At 42.9% G+C, this 15,655-nt stretch overlaps 1 protein-coding gene across 21 annotated transcripts in view; it reads right to left on the minus strand.

Annotated features, from left to right (window-relative positions):
• PLCH1 (phospholipase C eta 1) overlaps positions 1 to 15,655 on the minus strand; it is a 140,716-nt gene that overhangs the window by 72,323 nt on the left and 52,738 nt on the right. Inside the window, exon 1 of one of the 21 annotated variants that reach the window (XM_083503750.1) lies at positions 15,246 to 15,270. The exons of the other annotated variants lie outside the window; for them this stretch is intronic. Within the exon in view, the coding sequence (XP_083359876.1) occupies positions 15,246 to 15,255 (10 nt within the window). The 5' untranslated portion in view covers positions 15,256 to 15,270. Of the gene's footprint in view, positions 1 to 15,245; positions 15,271 to 15,655 lie in introns of those variants that run through there. 21 annotated transcript variants of the gene reach the window in all.

The raw sequence follows: 15,655 nt of genomic DNA on the forward strand, positions 1-15,655 counted from the left end.
TACTCGAAACCTAAATTTCCAGTATGCTTTTGAAATCTTCCCACAAAATACTGACAGTCTGCAGATGACCCATCTCATAACTGTAAATACAAGGGTTTCTGGTACTTCTGCCGATACAAATCTTTTTAAATGTCTTGTTTTAATCTCTATACAGTTTAGGCAACTTAAATTCCAATTTATAAAAACAGCACCTGTGATATGGCAAGTCAAGAAAATATTTTAGGGTGCTTCTTCCTCTACCCCATACACACGCAAATGCCAAACTTTTAACATACTCATTTCTCCCTAACAATATATGTTATTGGTTCAAGTTTAAACATAAGTACATAAACTCTCTCCCATTTCTCTCTGCTTATGTGACCCTGTTCATGCAATTCAAACTCCAAGAGCAGAGAGTGACTCTTACACAAGCTAAGTGCAGAATCCGCTACGTGAAAGAGCTTTCTATAAATCAGAACAGATTCAGAGGAGGGCAATTAAGATGTTCAGTGACATGGAAAACAAGTCCGGTGAGAAAAGACTGGGAGTCGGTATGCTCAACCCGAAGAAGAGAAGACTCAGGGGGACATGTTAAGATTCTTCAAATATCTGAAGAACTGTCACATAGAAAAGGGCAAAAGACTTGTTCCCTGTTGTCCGCAAAGACAGGACTCCATCTGACAGGCTGAACTTACAGGATGGTAGATACCTGTTGAACAGTAGCTGAAATCTCACAACTGTGAGAGCTGTTTGACAATGTAACTGATGAGTCATTAGCCACTAGGGCTACAAGCAGCTTTTATAAAGGGAAAGATGGTGTCAGTTGGGGAAACCAGGAAAGGAAAGGGATTAATCCAAACTTCCCTCAACACCACTGTTTCCCATTCATGGTGGTTTTGAAGAATGGGGTATTAAGAGAGCAGACTCATGGATTTCCTGCATTACATGAAGTCTGGCCCTTATTTTACAGCATTGTTCTATATCATGTTGTATTACCGTATTTTTCGCTCTATAAGACGCACCAGACCACAAGACACACATAGTTTTTGGAGGAGGAAAACAAGGGAAAAAAATATTCTGAATCCCAGACGCCAGAACAGCAAGAGGGATCACTGCGCAGCGAAAGCAGCGATCCCTCTTGCTGTTCTGGCTTCTGGGATAGCTGCGCAGCCTGCAATTGCTCCATAAGACGCACACACATTTCCCCTTACTTTTTAGGAGGGAAAAAGTGAGTCTTATAGAGCAAAAAATATGGTATTTTACTGTTGTTAGCTGCTCTGAGCCCAGCTTCAGCTGGGGAGGGTGGGATTATTATATTTCATAGAATTTGACTCAGAACCTTCAAAAACATTATAATAACTTCCAGAGATGACCTGGTTACACTTATTCGTCAAACAATTGTACTTGTGTCATGCCATAGCAGAAAGCCTACTTGTAGACAAGCCTGACCGGTAACATTCCAAAAGGAAAATAAGACACGAATTTGCTCAATAAAATTAATTTTCTCCTAACCATTAATGCATAAGAATGAATCACAACAGCCATCTTTTCTGAACTACTGGCTGGGACTGAAAAGAAATTATAGTTCAAAACGTCTGAAAGGCACCAAGCTGGGAAAGACTGCCCTAATATATGAGTTATGTTATCAAAAGAGAATAATGGTACATGAAGAAAAAGTCTGTCCAAGAATGAAGTCTCTTTAGGAGGGGAAGGAGGGATCACAAACGGGAATTCGTCACAGAAAAAGAAAAATATAAAATTCTTTGGTGCTAAACTGTATTACCAAATAACAAACCCATTAGGGCAGGGCAGGTTTTATCTTGATGTTTGTTTCAATAATGCATCCCTATTTAGGAACAAGAAGTTTGAAAATCTGTATTATGAAGACAACTTGCTGCAGCACTTATTTCAGGGGGAGGGGAACTGAAAAGAACACATAATTTTGGATATACCGGCTTGTACAAATATTTAGCCTTAGATGATGCAATTAACATGCAACCCATGAACAGGAAGTCTCTGTCGTTTCATATTTAAGCATTTCAGAACATTTGGTATATAATACACATGTATGTGCATCTGAAAATGATATTCACTTATACAAAAACCATATTGTGATATCGTTCATATATGTGTGTGAATGAAATCCACATGTGTGGAGCTTGTTATTTTTTGTTAGATTTGCAGGGGGGGCAAAAATCGTGAGTACATACGGAAATGCGGTTGTTGCTTTTCTGTTCTGCAAATGACAGGAAACGACTAGTGACTCAAAAATTATAGTTTCAACAAGGACTCAACTAAGTAACACAGGGCTTTAATCTATAATCTGGCTCTGCCTGCAGATATATATGGAGGTTAGAGGTAAGCAAATCTTCAAACTTTTGAAAGCCTAACAAAAGCCTGTTTTAGTCTGCACTTCTATTCTGGGAGTGCATTATCAAAAATTGCCTGACAATGGAACATCCTGTTACAAACAAAACCATGGCCATAGAAATCTGGTCCCATCCTTTGGGCCTGCAGAATTACCTTAGCATTAGAGTTAGTCAGAAGGGATTCTGGAGAGCACGGACAGTGGTACCTCCGGTTGCGAACTTAATTTGTTCCGGAGGTCCATTCTTAACATGAAACCGTTCTTAACCTGAGGCGCGCTTTCCCTAATGGGGCCTCCCACTGTGCGTGTGCCTCCGGCGTGTGACTTCCATTCACATCCCAGGGCAAAGTTCGCTTCTGGGCTAGCGGAGCTCATTACCCAAAGCATTCACAAGGAAGATGGTACATAACCAGAGGTATAATAATAATAATATAACATAATAATAATATATAATAATAATAATAATAAATAATAATAATAATAATATAATTTTATTTATATCCCGTCCTCCCCAGCCAAGACCAGGCTCAGGGCGGCTAACAACCAATAATAAAAACAAGTTGACTAAAATACAACTTAAAAAACAATATTAAAATACAACATTAAAACATTAGGATGCAGCCTCTTCACAGGAGGAGAAAGGAAAAAGAAAGAGGGGAGGGAATCAAACTGATTCTACTGTAGTCCAACTCCCTACTCAAAGCAGAATCCACAATACAAGATTGAACTACAGCACCCCAACAGATGACCACTCAGTCTCTGTTTAGGGTCATGGAAGAATCACAGAATTGTAGAGTTGGAAGGAATCGTGAGGATCATCTGGTCCAACTGCCTGCAAGGCAGGGATATGCAGTTGTCCCATACGGGGATCGAACCTGCAACCTTGGCATGATCAGCACCATGCCCAAACCAACTGACCTATCCTGGCAGTTTGTGGGTCAGAGGAAGCTAACTTATCCTGAGTCAGACCAGTGGTACATCTAGCTGAGTACTGTATACACTGGCTGGCAGCAGCTCTCCAAGGTTTCCGCCAGGGGTCTCTTCCAGTGTGGTGTAGTGGTTAAGAGTGGTAGACTCGTAATCTGGTGAACCAGGTTCGATTCCCCACTCCTCCACATGCAGCTGCTGGGTGGCCTTGGGCCAGTCACACTTCTCTGAAGTCTTTCAGCCCCACTCACCTCACAGAGTGTTTGTTGTGGGGGAGGAAGGGAAAGGAGAATGTTAGCTGCTTTGAGACTCCTTCGGGTAGTGATAAAGCGAGATATCAAATCCAAACTCCTCTTCCGGTCCTACCTGGAGCTGTCATGAACATCCTGCATAGAAAACAGATGCTCTAACAGTGAGCAACAACCCTTCCAGGGAAGGACAGCCCACCGCTTCCCAAGGCAATTTAGGAAATTCAGCTGGTTGTTTAGACAAAATCTGCGTCCCTACAGTTTCCACCCTTTGACTCTAGCCCTGCCCTCTTAAACAATGGAGAACAAACACCCTTGAACTACTCCGTAACTGTGTGAACCCTAAAATCAAAGATCAGCAATTCTCCCTTTTAAGCAAGAAAGTAGCGATTCTGTGATCTCTGTTTAGGAGGGACTTACCGTTGTTGCTAACAAACACTACATAAAAGCGGACCACATAACGACAATCCTTTATATTCTTACCTATAGTCCATTCCCTTGAACTCAGTGTGGCATACTTCCAAGCAAGCGTAAATTAAGGTGCAGCTGCCAGCCGTTTTATTTAGCAAATCAAAACAGCTGTTTTTGAACGACAGTCAAACTAAAAACAAAAGACGCATCTTGCTATTTAGGAACGAATCGCGCAAAAGCATGGGACACCAAACAATTAGTATTTGCTATTTAAATGGAATCAGCCCAGCAGCACGCCCAAACTAATCACGCAAGCATTTCAAATAATCTTTTGAAAACAAAAACAGATCGGAGCGCCGGCAGCATCTGTCGAAATAAATAGCGTGGGAATCACACCTGACAGTGACATCCTGCTGCCGCCACCCGCCACCCGCCCTGCCTGTCTTCCGGTTCCCAGTTGCAAAGGGGAGCACGTTGAATCTGAAACTCTGAAAGAGGTACCAACCCATTTGGGCCAAGCGGCAAACTTGTGGAGTTCCCACGCTTCCCACCACATGGTAGACCTCGGAAGCCAGAGAAGACGCCATTGGAGAGTGAGGAGTCCAGATGTTGCTCAGAAGCTTCTTAAAACAGGCCGGTGATATTTATTCCGCAGCCCAAAGCGACGCTTTGCGGCACTGAGCAAATCACAAGCTGCCGGACTGGGACCGCTAAGCTGCGAGTCTGAGTAGTAGCCCACACACGGCCTTATGTCCAAAGAGCCCTCTAATCTGCGCGGCAGCGGCAGCAGCCAATACCACCTTCTGCTTGTCATTTATCCCTGTGTAAAATGAGGTCTTTTAACATCCTGAGATTGCCTTGGTACAGACCCTTGGTATTACTGAGTCGCTCGGATAACAGGGCTGTGTGACACTAACCCCTCTGCAGCCTGTTTCCAAGCCAAAGGCCCGTTTCTAAGCAGTTTATGCCTCTCTTTGAATAATGCAAAGCCTGCAACTGTAATAAAATTCAAGTGGGCCTGGTTTACAGCGTGCAAAGAGAGCATCAGAGGACGGCAGCAAACAATCCAAAAAGAGGAATTCCTTGGACTTTGGTGATAGCTTCAAAACACACATATTCTCTGCAACCTTGAAAACACATTTGCACATCAAAGTGTGTGTGTGTGTGTGTGTGTGTGTGTGTGTGTGTGTGTGTGAACTGCTATACAGTGATACCTCGGGTTAAGAACTTAATTCGTTCTGGAGGTCCGTTCTTAACCTGAAACTGTTCTTAGCCTGAAGCACCACTTTAGCTAATGGGGCCTCCCGCCGCCGCTGCGCCACCATTGCACGATTTCTGTTCTCATCCTGAAGCAAAGTTCTTAACCCGAGGTAATATTTCTGGGTTAGTGGAGTCTGTAACCTGAAGCATCTGTAACCTGAAGCGAATGTAACCCGAGGTACCACTGTACCACAGAACACTCCCCAAATGATAAATGATTTTTAAAAATGTATCTATATCTATAGAAATTATAGGAGTTTCTAGATCTAATTCCCAAGACGAGCAGGCGCAAAGGAGGCCTGTCTGACTGAGCACGTTCTAGAATTGGGTGTGGAAAATAAATAAAATGAGGTGTTATTTTTCAAGACATACTGAAAGGAGGCTATATGTCAAGCATTCAACATGCATAGAATCATAGAGTTGGAAGAGACCACAAGGGCCATCGAGTCCAACCCCCTGCCAAGCAGGAAACACCATCAGAGCACTCCTGACATATGGTTGTCAAGCCTCTGCTTAAAGACCTCCAAAGAAGGAGACTCCACCACACTCCTTGGCAGCAAATTCCACTGTCGAACAGCTCTTACTATCAGGAAGTTCTTCCTATTTAACTAAATGGTGGAACCCTTTGTTTCCCCCACCCAATGGGGGTTTTGACCCACGAACCTGGGCTTTCATGCTGTGAGATGAATGGTTCACAGGATGTGGAGGCTCTGGCTCCATCCTTGAGCAGCAGGGGGCAGCGGGAGGGGGAGAAAGGGGAAGATTGGGATGAGGGATCGTTGCTTTGCTTTGTTTTTCTTCTTGTTTTTATTATGCATTGTGTGCTTAGTTTGTATTTTGATGCTCGAACCACCCTGGGATCTTTGGATAAAGGGCGAAATACAAATATAATACACTTAATAAATAAATTGCCCTCTCACAATACTCCCATCTCCCCGATCCCGCAAGACCCAAGAATGCAAAACGAAACACGGGAACTCTCCAAGGTCCTGCAAGTGCTCTGGGTACCATGAATTCATTCCCCCATAGTACTGACTCAGACCAGCAGTCACGTGCCTTTTTAGGCCTGTGAGTAGATTTGGATTTTTTTTAAGCAATTGCTGTGGACACCACCCATTCTGGTCATGCCCCCACCACCACCACCACCCAAACCACCGAGACACACAAAGAGAGAAAATGCAGAAAAACTGAGCTTTTCCAAGGGATCTGGGTAGAGGTCAAATCCAGTAGAATTAATCTGACCCAAGAAAACGCAGCTGAAAGAGGAATTGGGAAAGAGCACTGCTCTTTTTTAAAAAAAAAAAGATTGTTTTTTAAAACAATCAGCGTTCAAACAATAAAGAAACAAAGAGCAATGAGTGGATGGAGCGCATTATCGCAGAGGAAATAAAATAAACAGAAAGGTTCAGTAGACCAGGGATCAGCAAACATTTTCATCAGGGGGCCGGTCCACTGTCCCTCAGACCTTGTGGGGGGCTAGACTATATTCTGAAGGGGGAAAAATAAATGAACGAATTCCTATGCCCCACAAATAACCCAGAGATGCATTTTAAATAAAAGCACACATTCTACTCATGTAAAAACACCAGGCAGGCCCCACAAATAACCCAGAGATGCATTTTAAATAAAAGGACACATTTTACTCATGTAAAAACATGCTGATTCCTGGACTGTCCGCGGGCCAGATTTAGAAGGCAATTGGGCTGGATCCGGCCCCCGGACCTTAGTTTCCTTACCCATGCAGTAGACTTTGTCAGGCATCACAATAAAATAGATGCATTTTCCCAAACCATAGTGGTACACAACCTATGGTGCATGTGTCCATAGGTTTGTCCATCAATGGCTATGGAGAACCACTGGGTCTACCACTGGCAACATGGAACCTGTGTTTGCAATGGTGGAATTGCCATGGAATATTAGTGCTGGGGAGTAACTACAAGAGGAGACTATTGCCTCCAAGTTAACTTATAAAAACTTCATTTTCAACAGCAAAGTCGAGAAATTGCAGTTCATGATGCATTTCATTCTCACTTACAAAAGGTTCCAAAATAAATGCCCATCCACAAGGATAGTGGAAAGCCACTGACATGAGCCGAGTGGCAGCCACAACCTTGTGTTAAAAAGAAACAACTCTAGAGAACAAGAACATTTTATTAGAGTAGGCAGCATACATCAGCTTCTCTTTGAAAGAGATTGTATTCAGTTCCTGCTTCACCATGGTTCCCTGTTCACAGATAATGGGAAACTATGGTTTGCTAAAACTTCATGGTTTGTTTTACTGCTTGATGAAGGAAGGACCAACGGGGTTGTGTGCAAGTGAACGAACCTCATGCACTTCCTAGTTAATTTAGCCAAGATTTGATCACCCAGATGCAGCCACTGTGTGCTGCTGCTCATAAGGGCAAGATCCAGCTAAGTCATACTCTGAGTGTGGTTGAAATAAATAATTGGCACAAATAAACACTTGCTGTCACCTTAAGAAGATATATGAGATCTCCCAAGACTTCTCTTATCCCACAATCCTTCTTGCCGAAAGATTTCTTGAGGATCTCAAAAAGAGCCTCTCCAAGTTGGGTGGATAGACAACAAAAATGGCAAATGTGGTTCAATATAGAGCAAGTTAAAGTGGGGGACAAACATCTCTAATTTTGCACATACTGAGCTGTTAACATTTGACCAGGGAAAACACCTTGGAGTTATGGTGGATAAGCACGTAATCACACTTACATAACCAGAGAGAAAAATAGTATAACAAACTGTACAATTATTTGCTGCAGAATTACAAATGGAAATAAACTTTGATTTTACAAGCCGAGGAAAATGCTCTTCCATTAGAGGCCTAATGCATTATTATTTTTTTCCTTTTTAAAATGCAACCCTTAAAAATTACAATCCCAGAGGGAAAAGCAGGTTTACAGTGACTGGCTTTTATAGAATTATTAATGTTACCATCATTCAAATGAAGGGAAGATTAGATCAGTCATAAAGAGCACTGCCCAACAATGGAAGTGTAATTATTAAAAAAGGAAGCTAAACTGTACTTCTAAATTAAATACCTAAGTGGTATAAACAACATGAAGGCCAGAGGCACAAATCCAACAAAATTCAGTAACAATGAAATGTCCAAACAATCAGAAATTTTAATTCACTAGCAAGCAGCACCACAAATCCCAGGTGGGTATTTACTGAAATATTATATATTTTCTTCCTTTCAGGCCCACAGCAGACCTGTAGACTGGATCTGGAGAACGACAGAAATAAAAGCACTATGCAGCATCAACAGCAAAGTTACAAAGCAGCCATAATAACAAAAATAAAAGCACAGCATTGGAAAGGATGCCTAAACGAGGCATATTTTACTGAGAGTGGGAAAGCAGCTGGCTTCCTGAATAAATGATGCCCCATAACTTTGGATACTAGCTATGACATGGCTCTTTCCCAAATAACCCCCATGTCATATTTTATCCAGACCAGAGGTGGGAAACTTTTTTCACATTCCCTTTGGCGTTCGAAATTAGCCAGGTGCATTTTGCAGGTGGCTTTCGACCACTTGAGACCAGGTGAAGATGCCTGGGTACCAAGATGGAGCCTGACACCTCCACCATTTAGAGATCCTTGGATTTGAACTGTTTTCACACACTAATACCCCCACCTTGTAGAATTCTATCAGTTCTATTTTATCTGCACAGTCAGAAAATGAATTTATGGAACCAAAGTGCTTTTTCTGCGCAGCCTGAGCAGGAGCAGTCGCCATTAAGAAAAAGAGGTTGGAACAGGCCAATAATAATCATAATAATATTAATTTATTATTTATGCCCCGCTCATCTGGCTGACTTTCCCCAGCCACTTTGGGCAGCTTCTAATCAAGTGTTAAAAACAATACAGCATTAAATATTTAAAACTTCCCTAAACAGGGCTCCCTTCAGATGTCTTTTAAAGAGAAGATAGCTGCTTATTTCCTTCACATCTGTAGGGAGGGTGTTCCACAGGGTGGGCGCCACTACCGAGAAGGCCCTCTGTCTGGTTCCCTGTATCCTCACTTCTCGCAATGAGGGAGCTCACAGAAGGCCCTCAGCGCTGGACCTCAGTGTCCGGGCTGAACGATGGGGGTGGAGACGCTCCTTCAGGTATACTGGACTGAGGCCGTTTAGGGCTTTAAAGGTCAGCACCAACACTTTGAATTGTGCTCAGAAACATACTGGGAGCCAATGCAGCCAATCCACATATGACAATAGATATGTGGACTGTCCCTGGATCAAGTGACTATTCTTCCTTTCAGTTCTCAACATCCTTAACTTAGCTTATGGTTGTCACTGAACTAGACAGATGTTTAACCAAGAATCAATCAGTCCATCATTTGAAAAAATAAAGCTTTAGAGCTGTCTTGCCCCAAAATGGCAACTAGACATTCCATTTTGGCAACTGCAACCATGGTTTAAGGAGCTATTTGGCGCCTAGTTTATACATCTGAGTTTCAAACACCAATTCCCTTCTGAGAGATCTTCTGGGGGCCATGTGCTAGTGGTAGGCAGGGCCAGATGCGAAGGTGGATGAAGTAATTAAAGTAGCTTCCAACTTTGTACAATAGTCTAAATTCCTACATACACACGTGGTTCTATTCTCCCTTTAGGCAAGCAGGAAGCATTATCAGAGTTCAAAGGCCAGGTAAAAGCACTCAAGGAGGATGCCAAGCAGGGCAAGTGGGGGTGTGGAAGGGGAATGGACCTGCCTATTGAGGGGCCAGGGGGCCAGCGAGAGGGGCTTGAAGGGCCATATTTGGCCCCCAGGTCTGAAGTTGCCCACGCCTTAATCCAAACATTAAGCAGTGCATTGTGGGATCCAGCCACAGGAAAGTGGCTGACATACTGGTTAGCATATGCCAGTGAGGTCCATTAGTTATGAGTACAGGATTTCACCCTGAAATACTCGGGTTCAAATCCCTACGCACCTTTGAAGCCAGTCATTGTCAGCCTTACCCTTCCTCACTGGGTTGTTGTGCAGATGAAAGACGTATTACACTTAATTCTTTGGGGTAGCGATGAGGAGCCTCAAGTCCCGTTGGACTTCAATTCCCATCAGCCCCTGATCCGTCTCTGCTAGCGAACTGTAACTTGCACTCTGAGCATCCACAGCTAATGCTATTTATTCTTTTCCTTTTTTCCTTCTGAGAGTGCACTTTATCTAAATCCCAAAGTGCAGTGCTAATATCTAGACTATAATTCAGCTTACCCCCTAGCATCACGAAGCTGTCGGTTGTTATTCTACTTTGGGGGCCTGTTATATAACAAAACATAGCAGGACATATGCTTGTGACTGTCTATCCATGGAATTATTTGTGCCTATGTCAAGGGTATACCTGAGCTTCTTTTCTCCCTGCCATCATTTCCATTTATTCTGTTACACTTTCCCCAGTCTTGAGACAGAACATTTTTCATAGAATCATAGAGTTGGAAGGGTCCCTGATGGTCATCTAGTCCAACCCCCTATTCAGTGTTAGAAATTTCCCCGGGCCAATTGTGACAAGGTGGAGATCTCTGGATGCCAGAATGATGACTATAATCTCCATAGTGCTGGTGATATACACAATTCATTTTCAGCTTCATAATTTTGTAAATAATAAATAAATGGTGCCTAGACATTCCATTGTGGCAACCGTAACCTAGGTTTAAGGTGCCATTTAGTGCATAGTCTACGTATCTTGGGTTTCTAACACTGCCTACAATGCAGGAAATCTGTATGCTTCTTATAGCAGCTTTAACCAACCCTGCTTTGAAGTCTCTGAAAGCAATGTGAACTTTTTTTTCTAAAGCTCATGGCTTCCCTGAATCACAATTGTGAAATCTACCAATAAAGAGCCTTGTGGGTGTTACGATATTCCGTTCCACCTTAACAGGTGTGTGGAGTAGTTGTATGTCACACGTCTGTTTACATTCCAGCACAGCTTGCTGGGAACTTCCGTTGTGTGTATAGCTTTTGCTTAAGCTGTTTGCTTGGACACGAAGGGGAGAAGACATGTTTTTCCCGTTGTCCTGATGCTGAATAAAATGCCTGTAAATACTCTTTACACAGCCTCTATCTGCCCTTCTGTTGCGAAGAGTCTTTTTCTCTGCTGGCTTGTGTGCTCAGCTTCTAAAGGTTTCTGAAGCTCGGAGATCACCCGGCTGCCGGCCGGAGCCAGCTGGGGGCCTGCCAATTGCCCCCATTTCCTTGGATACATCCCAACAGTAGGATCATCTAGGCTCATCTAGTCCAGCATCCTGTTCTCACAGTGGCCAACCAGATGCTTGTGGGAAACCCGCAAGCAAGACCCGTACACAAGAGCCTTCTCCCCTCCTGTGATTTCCAGCAAGAGGCGTATTGTGTCTGAGAGTGGCGGTATGGCATAACCATTGTGGCTGGTAGCCATGATTGATTGTTAATATCCTACCTTTCAGAATACAAAGCCTTCCAAGGGAGCTTACAGTTAATATCAGAATACCTTTTTAAATAGCAGTATCATAAGACACTGGGGACGCGGGTGGCGCTGTGGGTAAAACCTCAGAGCCTAGGACTTGCCGATCGTATGGTCGGCGGTTCGAATCCCCGCGGTGGGGTGAGCTCCCGTCATTCGGTCCCAGCTCCTGCCCACCTAGCAGTTCGAAAGCACTCTTAAGTGCAAGTAGATAAATAGGTACCGCTTTATAGTGGGAAGGTAAACGGCGTTTCCGTGTGCTGCGCTGGTGCAGGTTCACCAGAGCAGCTTCGTCACGCTGGCCACGTGACCCGGAAGTGTCTTTGGACAGCGCTGGCCCCCGGCCTCTTAAGCGAGATGGGCGCGCAACCCCAGAGTCGGTCACGATTGGCCCGTACGGGAAGGGGTACCTTTACCTTTATCGTAAGACACAGGGCATTGGTGATAGGTGTGCCTGTATGGGGGTTATAATGGTTCTCCAGAGTGTTCCACATGTGTCTTGAGCCAAGGTCTGCCTTGGTCAAAATCCAGTTCCACACTTCCTATGCCACAGAGTTCCCTGTTTGCACTGTAAGCCTGACAGACAGAGCTCTGTGGTTCAAGGGCGTTCTCTAGCTGGCAGCGCCAGCCTGCCTGGGCGCTGAAGTCAGCTGACAGCCAAGAGCCAAACCTTGTCCATGAGGTCCAAAACAGCCTCAGAGCATGCTCAGTCTGAGTTTGGGATGCTTGAGGAAATGTATGCTTTCTGAACGCTGATATGAACTGACTGGATCCACACCTCCTAGACAAATGTGCAGATCAGAACATAAGTCATCCGTCAGCTTTTGCACTTCCTAAATGCTCCAGTGAAGATTTTGCCTTCAAAAAAACAATAATGTTGAAATACAATTGATGATGATGGTGATGATGATGATGATAATAATAATAATAATAATAATAATAATAATAATAATAATAATAATAATACATTTTATTTATACCCCGCCCTCCCTGGCCAGAGCTGGGCTCAGGGCGGCTAACACCAATAAAATCACAGTAAAAACAAAATAGGGGGGAAAGAGGGGTGCAGAGAAGAAAAAGAAAAACCAATTTAAAATACAGGTTAAAATGCAATTTAAAATGCAGCCTCATTTTAAAGTAGCTGATAAATCAAGAGCATAAGGGGAGGGAAACATAAGGGTCGGACCGAGTCCAAACCAAAGGCCAGGCGGAACAATGCATTTTAAAATATGTATTTAAATCCAAGTCTTAGTGTAGATTTAAAATGAACAAATTAATGCAGAAAAAGGGGGCAGGAGACTTATGCGTGAACCCATAGAAAAGGGTCACAGACCAGAAATAGACAGATTCCTCCATCCCTAGTCTGAGGACACTGAACAACTTGTCTCTTGTGCAAGGACACTGCCTGACTATGATTTCCTTATCCTAACGCCGGGTGTCAATGTAGCACATTTCAAACGATACAAAGCAGTTTGCCTGCCCTATGTCAAGATGCCTTCCAACAGCCATCCTGTAAGGTAGGTCAGCATCACTGCAAGTTTAGGGGCTGGAGCTGAAGGAATGGGAGCTTGCATGAGCCCACTAAGTCAGTTTAGAAACTGCAGGAGTGCAAAGTGCTGTTGCACCCAGTTCCTGCTTGCAGGTTCCCTATACAGTGGTACCTTGCTTCTCAAACACCTTGGTACTCAAACAACTTGGAACCCAAACACTGCAAACCTGGAAGTAAGTCTTCCGGTTTGCAAGCTTTTTTCGGAAGCCGAACATGCTCCGTTTTGAGAGTTACGCTTCCGATTTGAGTGCCACACTTTCGTTTTGAGTATTACGCTGAGGTCTGTCTGTTTTTTGCTATTTATTTTGCATTTTTGTTTTTGTGACTGTGTGGAACCCAGTTCAGCGATTGATTGATTGATTGATTGATTGATTGATTGACTGATTGTGTGACTGCAATATATTGTTTATTGCTTTCATTTTATGGATCAATGGTCTCATTAGATAGTAAAATTCATGTTAAATTGCTGTTTTAAGGGTTGTTTTTAAAAGTCTGGAATGGATTAATCCATTTTGCATTACTTTCTATGGGAAAGCGCGCCTTGGTTTTGGAATGGATTTCCGGAACGGATTAAGTTTGAGAACCAAGGTAAGCATCTGATTGGCCACTATGACAACAGGATAATAGACTAGCTGGCCTCATCCAGTAGCTAAAATTTTAAACCACACCCCCCCACACACTTTTGCTCCTTTTGCAGTGCCATTTTTGTGAACAACTAGACATTGCAACCATGACAGTTGTGATGAGACTGTGAAAGCGAGGGAATTTTTTTATTCAAAACCACATTGGTAGTAAGCCTTTTTTAAAAAAAAAAATCAAGCACGGAAGAAAAAGAAGTAACCACTTAACTCTAAATTAGGCTAATTGCCAAAAACTGTTGCAAATATTCAGCCACTTCATTATACCACGCAGAACATAAGTTTTATTAATCAAACATGCCTAATGAGTTTACACAGCTTAATCATCACCACTACAACGGGGAACAGCTTTTCGATAGAAAGCCATTGTACCACTGAAAGAAAAGTGTGAAGAGTTAACGTTTCAATCTGGTCCAGGATTCTAAAAGCCTAAGCCAAGGGAAAACAAGATGGCAGTTCTGCAGATGCCCATCGGCTACAGATTCCACCATCCCTGACCCATCCACAGTGACCTTGCTGGCTGCAGCTAATTCAGTTATGATTTTTTTAATTTTCCATATTTATAGGCTGCCTTTCAGGATTGTCCTTCCAAGGCAGATCTCAATCATAGAATCGTAGAACTGTGGAATTGGAAAAGACCCCAAGAGTCATCTAGTCCAACCCTCTGCAATGTGGCAATCTCAGCTAAAGCATCCATGACAGATGGCCACATTAAAAATAGTTAACAACTGATAACATTACAAATCACAAAAATATAAACATTTGAGACACTATATAACTCATATAAAAATCATCACAGCAGCAGGAAGAACCAGTAACAAGCTGACTAAAATAATACAAGTGCGAAAACAGAGAGCATAAAAAGAGCACATTTAAAAACCACCAGGAGAAAAGTACCAACACAAATACTGACACAAAAAGCAGTTTGGATTTCTTTTTAAGTCTTTAAGTTTAAAAGTCATTACGCTGCCTTATGTATTGACCTAGGGGGGGGGGGGGCTTTCCACAGGATCACCACAAAATAGGCCCTGTCTCTTGTGTCTGCCATTCTAATACAATCTAATACTGACTAGAGTTGATTCAGGAACTTCCAGGCGGCTGTGCTGTCTGTGGATGATGGGAATTGTAGTCCGAAACATCTGGAGGTGTGAAAAGTTAGGGAAGGCTGCTATGAGCATTTGCTATTTCTGATAATATACTCTTTCACTTTAGAGATAATGCTGGTCAGAAAATCTTTAAAACTGCAAAGAACAAAAGCCTCTTTTGCAAAGCAAAAACAGTCTATGGTGCAGATTAATTCACAGAATCCAGACCACAATGGTGCTATTGTAACAGATATGACATGCACCTGTGAAAGAGGCTTGCAATTAAATTCAGATGAATCCAGAAATCAGTACGTCGAAAAGGGTCTTACCTTTAATCATGTGCAGATATTGTTAGTCTAGAGGACTGCTATCAAACACCACATAGCTTCCTGCTACGGTTCTTCTCAATTAGGAACAAGCAATCACTCTCCTTCTTCAATTACACTTCAGAGCAGCTAGACTAGAATGCTGGAAGGTAGGAGCAGACTTGCTTACCGAACCATTGGGCAGAACAGAGCCACACATTCTCCTTAATATCTCCAGAACAACAAAGACTCAAATTTTATGCTGAGATACACCTAAGAATTCCATCTACAAAAATTCACAATGGTTTGGTTTTCACTCGATTTGAAAGAATGAAAAATGATGTGAAATAAGCACAGAGGAAAGGTGCTTCTAACAAGAAGGACATAAGAGCATCTCCTCTGAATCACACCAGAAGTTCCATCTGGCCCATCAT

Source organism: Podarcis liolepis (genome assembly GCF_965112155.1).
Source record: "Podarcis liolepis genome assembly, chromosome: 5".
Taxonomy (NCBI): domain Eukaryota; kingdom Metazoa; phylum Chordata; class Lepidosauria; order Squamata; family Lacertidae; genus Podarcis; species Podarcis liolepis.